General features: G+C 31.7%; 1 protein-coding gene across 1 annotated transcript; it reads right to left on the bottom strand.

Moving 5' to 3' along the window:
• Nucleotides 1–8,150: 8,150 nt before the first annotated feature.
• Nucleotides 8,151–8,816, bottom strand: LOC131154323 (rapid alkalinization factor). The gene has a single exon (XM_058107020.1). The coding sequence runs from the start codon at nt 8,723–8,725 to the stop codon at nt 8,372–8,374; it is 354 nt and encodes a 117-aa protein (XP_057963003.1). The 5' UTR covers nt 8,726–8,816; the 3' UTR covers nt 8,151–8,371.
• Between the last annotated feature and the right edge of the window lie 565 nt (nt 8,817–9,381).

Below are 9,381 nucleotides of genomic sequence, written 5' to 3'. Positions count from 1 at the left end.
GTTTTGGAGATATGTATAAACATGTGAATGCTGGTGGATAAATGGTGTATTTTTGGTGTATAGATAGATGTAGAAAACTCTGGTATTTTATGGATGGAAGATTATGTTTATGTCTTCCACTTCGTACATGGTTTTTATTTATGGATTATCAGGAGTTTATCAGGTATAACACACCGGGCCGGGTTTAAGAGTTCGGGGCGTTACAAACAGACTTTGCCAGCGTCATCCTGATAACTCCGAGAGATTTTTGATCAAGCAACTCCCATTCATCCTCCTTCATGGAATCTGGATTTCTCTTCAATGATAAGTGTAACTCCTTACCAAACAAATAATCCTCAATCTACATATTCCAAAAAACGAAGTTGGTGCCGTCAAACATCTCAATATTTGAGCTCTTTTCATTTAACATCTCGATTCAACAATCTAGAGATGGAATCAACTCAAACGAACAACATGGTTGGATCCGAAGTAACCTAAAACCTTAGAAATGATTCAAGTCGTTCGAAAAATAAACCTGAAATGACTCTAAAAATCTAGTCAAACTTTCTAGTCAAAATCAATCAATTTTTCGTTAAACTTAACAGAATATACTCCCACTTAATAGAATATTCTGACACCGTTACTGACAACATTAATTAACGTCGTTACTGACGCCATTAAGTAGCTGCTGGCATGGCAAGTGACGTGGGCGTTGATGTGGCAAGTGGCCTAGGGATGACATGGACACTGGCATGGCGACTGACACATTTCTACTGATGTGTCTTTGACACATCGCTGACATGGAGCTAATGAGGAAGCTTACTCAGCTCTGCTGACATGGCGCGATGATGTCACACTGACTGATGATGTGGTAGTGGGGCCCATTGATGATTGTGCTATATTACACCAGGTAAATTTCTCGGGGAATGAGGGGTCACAATGGTCTACTTAAGTCCCACTTTCCTAGACAAAATTTTCCTTAGACATGTAATTAGCACAATATAGCTCCTAGGACCTCTGATCTAGTGACTTTGCTCCGATCTGACAATTTTGCTCCGATCTAGCGACTTTGCTCCGATTTGGCTCTGATACAACTTGTTAGGGATCTAGGAACAATAATCACACATACAAGCAAAATAAGCACACAAAATAAGAACATCAGATTTACGTGGTTCGGTCTAATTTGACCTACATCCACAAAGCACACCAAATATAATATAACATGGGAGAAAAACAAGAGGCGAAGACACACACTCAACTAAACTATTCTCACACTTTTCTCTCTCTCTCTCTCTCTCTCTCTCTCACCTTCAGTACTCTCTCTCTCTCCTCGCTCACTCACTTCACTTGCACACTTTACACAACATAAATGTTCTTAGTTATAGATACATAGGATAGATATAGAAGGAAAGGATTTATTGCATTCTAATGGGATAATTAGCATGTGGTATTTAATGGATTATTTTAGCATGTGATAATTGTTTTGTTTTTTATGGAATGAATTTGGTACGCAGCTGTAGCTCATGCTCTTTAAGGCGTTTCCATTTTCTCCATTTCCATTTCAGCTTAACATTAGATTGGTTGTGAGAGGAGTTTTTCTCCTACATATATTCGATACCAAAAAATATAGATCGGCCTTTAGGTTTTTTAGGTTTTCTATAACACATACTACTTTGCAAGCACATGTCTTAACTTTTATTTTACTATAAGACCGTATTTTTCCTAAAAATTTCTTTCTTTTAGAGCAAAGACCTAAGAGGGGCTCGAACCCGCAGCTTCTGCCTTGACAATGCGGTGCTTTGACCAATTGAACTACAATCCCAAAAAAAACGGATTTTTATATTTTAGCAGGTTTCACGTTCATATTTTTGAAAATCTAAATCTTGTTTATTCCTTAGATTCTTTGCTTCAATTTTTCGACAATTTTTACAAACTCTAGTCATGAATGTTCAAGATTAAGATTACTTTGAAGGGCTATATTATTGGTTTTATGGTCATTAGAACTCAACTCTAACTATTCAAATGACAGAGTTATTTATTGACTTTATTTTTCAATTTTAATATTAAAAACTATGAATTAAGTGTAACACCCCAACCCCGAAGGGTCTGGGATATTAACTTTTTACCATTGATTTACAGCGGAAGCAAATAAATTCAATTATTATTAAACCAGAGCGCTAATTATCCATATTACAATCACTTATTTCAAATGAAGAAAATTACACAAACATAAATATATGAAATCATACTAATATTTCTAATCAATCTTTATTTTTCTAATCCCCACCCGCATGCTTACTAAGCCTGATTTCTGACATGCCCTTCAGAGTTATCTGAAATAAAAATATGATTGGAGTGAGACGACGTTTAGTAAGTAAATAAGATTATCATTAGTGTGTGGCCAAAATGAGCTTTTTTAAAATTTCGTAAAACAATATTTAATAATATAACTTCAAAATTTCTTTTATAATAAATATAAATTTAAAAATTTCTGCATAAAACTTTTGTCATCAATTACAACAGTAAAATTTTATAATCATATACTAAAACTGTTAAATAAACTTTTAACTTTAAAACTGTAAAAATATTTAATGATAAACATACATATACTTTTCCTTATACGTTTTCCTTAGATCATCATTTAAGCATAAGAATGATCCTTTTCACGTAAACTTACACTTTTCCTTCAAATCATCAGTAACTTTGTACACGTAATTAAATATGTATAAACATATATTATTAAAAAAAATCACCCTTAGGCCTGTTTGCTGTAAGTCATGTTTACCCCCATGACTGGGTTGTGCGGTCCGAAGATTGGACTTAGCTAACTGGTCGACCAAACTAAATCAATGTACGTAAACTTTAAGTGAGATTTTCCTTATTAAGTCTTGGTCCAGAACCAAGTATGCACTCAGGAGAAATCAACTAACATAAATAACCACTCTGTAAACAGTGTGGGTGTATTATGATCCGTATAAACTTTAAGTTGCGGTACCGAACATCTGTAACTTTGAACTTACTTTACCGTAAGGGGTTTTAAAACCATCTTATTATAATTTATACAATTTAAAATAATCTCTTAAAATCTCATCTTTACTCATATTTTCATGAATAATATAACATAAAAATAAACTCATGCCACATAATTTTTGTGTTAAAAATATATATAATTTTTTTTAATAGAAAAAAACGCTGAAAATTTACCCGAGAGGATTAGAACATTTCTTGACAAAAAAATAAATGTAAGTATATTAAAGATAGAAATGGTATAATTAAATATACATAAAAATAAACTCATGGAAATTTAATGAAACTAAGTAACATAATTGATATTTACTTACAAAATAAACTCGGGTATGAATTTTAAATAAAAAAGAAATTAACATAATCAAATTTACTTATCTTCTTCTTTTACCTTGTGCTACGAACACAAAATTATTTCTAAGAAATGAGATCGGAAAGAGTAGGTGAGTGAGAACTTACTCAAAAATTCTCTCTACACCACAAATTCTTTCACTCACTAATCCTTCTCTTCCTTGAAAAAATTGTTGTGAAAAATGAAGGTTGAAAGCTTTCTATTTATAGGAAAATTTTAGGGAAGAAATGGAATTTATAAAAGTGTGGGGAGATTGTTGGAATTATAATTTTTTTAAAATTAAAGAATGGGCAAGGGATGTGCAAGGTATAGGTTGAGTATGGGATGGGGATGGAGGCCATGTGGGAGTGCTTGCCACCATTCCCATTAAATAAATTTTTAATTAATCACTTACCTAATTAATTAATCAATTAGTTAAATAATTATTTTATTATTTTATTATTTTTCTTAATCATTATTATCATTATTATTATTGTTATTACTTTAAAACTATTTTTAGTATTCATTTATTTTATTATTTATTTTTGAACAAGAATTAAATTTGAATTTTGAAAACTCATATGGGCCCCACACAACTTCGAGACCCAAATGGATCTTACGTAACTCGAATAATCCTCATACAATTTTATGTGTCTTACATAGTTTCGAGACTTGTGTAAACCTCTACATGGCTTCGGGACTCATGTGGGCTTCACACAGTCTTGTGGGCCCCGCATAGGATAACTAAATTATTATTATTTTATCATATATTTTTATAGATTATGTCAGTCAAAACATTATTTTATGTACTTATTTATGTATATAAACAATATCTACCCTGTTTTATCTTATGAAATTCCATTTTGACCAAATCGACCTCCAAGGAGCGACTGAATCGCAATGGTCTCTGAGCACTCGCTTAGACAAGGTATTTCTTAGGCATCAAATATGGAATTAAGGATCCTAACAGAGAAACACTTTCGTTTTAATACTAACTTTTATTATTATTCATTTTTTTTTCTTGGATTATTACATTAAGTATGTAGTATTTTCATACCCATATCATGCCTCATAAAGGGGTTCCTTGCACTGCATTTTGCAGGTCACCTCTTTTCTTTACGTTCCTTCATTCATTGGTCTCTAAATTTTTGAGCTTAGAGGTCAACTGATGAATTCACTTTTAAGGTAACAAAAAAGTATACGCTTCAACTTGAAACTTCTACTATTATGGGTTTTCTTGTATTTTTTTTTTCAATTTACTACAATTTTGTTAAGTCCCTAACGTGTTATTATGATTAAACACAACAAAATAAACTTATTTTCATTAGAGGATCTAAACCCAAATACAATCATACCTACGTTGAGACCTTCCCTAAGTATATATGTAGTGAAATTGATCATACTTATTCCATTCATTTTAATCATTTTTCTTAGACCCTGTTTGGAACTTGAAAAATATTATAGAAAGGAAAAAATATGAAGAAATACAATTGTTCATATTTGGTTATCAAGGAAAGTGAAAAGGAAAATAAAAAATATATCAAATCAATGAACAAAAATTTAGTTTTACACACCGTTAACGTTTAATTTTTTTAAAAAAATTTTAATCATATTAGAACAAACTTTTACTTTTAGTAGCATTTGATGTAGAGATAAAAACACAATGAAAAATGAGTTTCCTTCTTATTTTCCTTTTCTCACCAAAATCCTTGAACCAAATAGATCCTTAAAATCTACTCGTAGAAGAATTTGATACTTACATATACATGTTTTTCATTATTATTTTAATATTTTATTTTATTTTTGTACAATGGTTTTTGAAATCCATTGAGTATGTACTTAACTAATTAATCCAAAGAACAATACTAGCTCTATACCCTTCTCTAATAAAATGTTAAGGTCTTATTGAAAATCACACTCCAAAGTTGAATATCAATTTGGTACATCTTGTCTTTGTTCCTAAATTTTTTTCTTCTTCTTTTACAATAAATTTTAGTCTTGCACTTTCTTAAAAACCTTAAAAATAATGGTACAAAATGCGATATTTCAGTTGTTTTCGTTGTTCTTGTGTGTGAGTAGTATTTCGACTAAAGGCATGGTGGTGGAGCTTGTGCTTATGAGACTCATCTATGTGTCTAGCCATGATACTACATAGGGCACAAGTACCATACATAGAGTCTAATTTCTAGTACATGAAGTATTATTATAGGGACAATTTCCATATGCGACAATTGTCTAGTGCTACATGCTCAGGAGGGGTGATGGTGTTGGTGAGGTTAATTTTGTGATGCTTGCCTGAAATTCTCATATAAATTGTTTTATACTCGGTTAGAGCATTGCTTTATTAAAGACGAGGAGAGTGAGGTTACAAAGTTAAGATGTTATGCTTATAATTATCACTAAATGGTGAAATTGGTGATTTGATCTGGCTTCGAGGATGTAAGCAGATTATTTGATTCTATAATTATTTTACTTTGTAAATTAAGAACATAATTGAATTGTTTTTTAATTTATTTTTGTAATATTTATTCATTCAACACCAATATATATATATATATATATATATATTATTTTATTTGAAATCTTTGACCATAAGCACAAACTTTCATACTATTTTTTATTTGAAAAAGAGTTGGTAAAATATTTGATAGCTATATGTGCATGTGTGTGTTTTTGACAAATATACCTTCAGAAAAAAATTTCTACATGAAATCAGTTATAAGTGTGAGATTGTTATAGTATGTGACTCATATTGAGCGGGATACATGTACAGAGAGAGCAAGCTGATGCTGGAAGTGGAGTGGAGTGAAACGAAGCCATCAGTTTTTTGGGCTTGTAAATTATTGTTTTATTGGCTATGAAGATTATTGGGTTGGGGGTGCAGGGTACTTGAGAAATTTGTCTGATACCTTTGTACGACTAGGATTAATATAAATACATATAATGTAACCCTACTTTCTAAATAGTGAAATTCAGTCGCTGTTCGCTTTTGTGAAAGTAGGCATACTGCCGAATTACGTTAAATTCGTGTGTTTTTGTTACTTTATCTATATCTTTGTTTTTCGTACTATTCATTATAATTGCCGCACGTTTCACAACATTTGAAAGTCAAGAATGTAGTATCATTATATTGTTACGTGAGGGTATTTTGGATTTTAATATATAAAATAAATTAATAGAATTGAATAAAGCGTAATATAAAATTATATATATTGAGTATCTTTTAAATCTAAGTTCAAGTCACAAAATTCATACTTCAAACACTATTTTACTTTTATTTGGCAACATTTAAGAACCAAAAGTTGCTTCCTTCCTTCCTCAAAGACTATTCTAAGAGTAATCTTTTCATAAGTTGTACAGTTTCTAACTTAATGTTTGGAATAATAAATTTAAGTCTTAAATTTAAATTTATGTACATTTAAAATAACTTCAGTCTAGTCTTATATTATATTTTGTCTAAATTTAAACAAACTCAAACTCAAAATCTAAAATCTATACTCCCAAACATGTGCTTGATAAAACTATTTCTTACAAAGTTCAACTCTTATGGTCAAATTTTTTGAATTAGAATGAAGAAATAAGTTATGTTTGGGCAGCCACTTTTGATGATTGTCATGTGTCGAATGTCTGAAAATATTTACAATCATAATGTAAATGTTGCACAAGAAGTAAATTTTACGTTAAAGGTAGATATTGCAGATTAAAATGCTTTAAAACCTGGTTCAAGATTTTCCTACCCTATTTATCTAGGGGGAAAAGAAAAGTTTTGGGCACATGTAGATTACAGTAGTCCCAATTCAACAATCCTTATTTATTTATTTATTTATTTATTTTAGTCTATAAAAAATAAAATAAAATAAAATAAAATTCTCAATTAAAATTCATTATGACCCACTAATCACACCTTTTTCCCTTGGCTCAACTTTTCTTTGCTTTAACTTTATTTCCTTCTTATTCCTCCCTTTCTTTTGTTCTCACTCTTTCCTCCCTCACTTTTCCCTTTCTCTTGCCACCCCAACACAAAAGAAAAGAAAAGAAAAGAAAAGAAAAGTTTTTCCCTTGACCAACAAAATTACAAAGGCAAAAACAATGGTAGAAGTCAAATTTGAAATTTGGATCCCCTCCATTGCTCTCTCATATGGCACAAAACTCAAATCCCCTAAAACCCATACCAATAAAACCAAAATAGATTCATCCTCAACATTTCTCCATGATGAAGAATCAAGAGATTTGTTTTTATTTGTTTGTTTGTTTTTTTATGAAGGATAAAAGATACCTAGGTCCTTTCCTTTTTCAAGAATGTGTGTGTAAATTAATGTACTTGTATATATATGCATATATGTCCATTAGCAGCATTATTATTATTATTATCCATTTCTTCAAAAGAAAATCTAAAAAAATAAAAATAACAAAAAAAAAATTCCAAATTTTTTTTCCCAAATGACCAAAGTGCCCCTAGTATTGAAAATTTTAAAATTTAATAAAAAAATTTACTTGAAACTTTAAAAACCTCACAAACTTTTCTTCAAATTTATCAAAAAGATACAGAAGATTAATTTTTTGAAAACTAAATATTTCATTTAAAATATTTCAGAGGTTTGTGAAGGGAAAGAAAAGAAGAGTCAAGAAGGGCAAAGGTATGAAATTTGATATTTCAAAGTGCGGCAATCAATTTCTTATAATTTCCCTCATCTGCACAAATTAATCCACGGCCCATTAGAAAATGAAAAACAAAAAAACGAAATACAACTATGATCAGATTAAATATTTGAGAATATGCGTAGAAGACAAGACAAACCCCCATTAAATACAGACAGATGAAAATCAGATTAATTAATTTCAGCAAAGAATAATAGTTATAATAACAACAACGATGATCTTTTACAGAGACAACCAAATCTGCTAATTATGACAACAGTTTCTCCACCATACCACAAAAACCCCTCCCCTCAAATCAAACCACTTCGTGTAACGATCAACCCATTTCAGAAATCACAAATTAAAATTAAAAATTAAAACAGAAAGAGAACAAACTAACTAACTTCTGCAGCGCGTGATGGCGCTGCAACCGCGAGTGTACGGATTGGCCTGAGCTCCGGTCCGGCAATTGTAGTAGGACGCGCCGCGCCGGGAGCAGGGCACTCTGTTCCTCTGCAGCGCACCGTAGCTGATGTACTGAGTGGTGGCTAGGATGCGCCGGCTGGTCTCCGAATCCAGCTCGAACTCGTCGTCCGCGAGGCACTCGCCGACTGTGCCGCGGCAGCCGGATCTGGACGGTATCCACCCCAGCTGGTATTGGTGGAGCTCGCCGCCCGCGTCCACTGCAGCGATGAGTCCGGCCACGAGAAGGACGGTCCAGATCACAAGATACCCCGTGCAGTGCTCCGCCATTGCCGTCTTCTCTCTCTCTCTCCTCCCCTGTTTCTCCCTCTTCTGGTTGTCTCCTCTGCTTGTCCTCTCCGATCTCCTGCACTGAAGACGAGATGGAAGGGGTCAGTGGGCGTGTTGTTTTAAGTAGAGGGGCGCGTGAATAAATGACATTGGAGTTTGGAGTTATTTACGAAATGCCACAGCCTTGAGAAAGTTTTTGGACCCCCACTATTGTTGACATTTCACCTAATAAATATATATATATATATATTATAATAATAAATAACTCAATAAATAAATAAGTAAATTAAAATAATAATAATAATAATAATATTGACCAAATACTGCAGACGCACGAGAAGAACAATGGGAGGGGTTAGGAAGTTAATGGGTAGCAACTACTTGATTAAAATATTTTATTGAAAATACATATATGCACTTCTTAAATTAAAAAAAAAAGCATAATTTATAGGTGAAAATTAAATAAATAAATATATAAAAAGAAATCTGGCGAGTGGTTTCATTAAGGATTTAAAAATGAATTTTCACGTTTTTTATTTTTCAAAATAAAAAACTTTTTTTTGTATTATCTACCGTCTACACTCAAAATTGTATTTTATTAATTGCTTTCAAAATTATTTTTCAGAAATAAAAATAGTGAAGTTGCATTTAATTAA

Source organism: Malania oleifera, chromosome 4 (assembly GCF_029873635.1).
Source record: "Malania oleifera isolate guangnan ecotype guangnan chromosome 4, ASM2987363v1, whole genome shotgun sequence".
Classification (NCBI taxonomy): Eukaryota; Viridiplantae; Streptophyta; class Magnoliopsida; order Santalales; family Ximeniaceae; genus Malania; species Malania oleifera.
The sequence above is the reverse complement of the archived record's forward strand: the minus strand, read 5'-3'. Positions and strand labels throughout refer to the sequence as shown.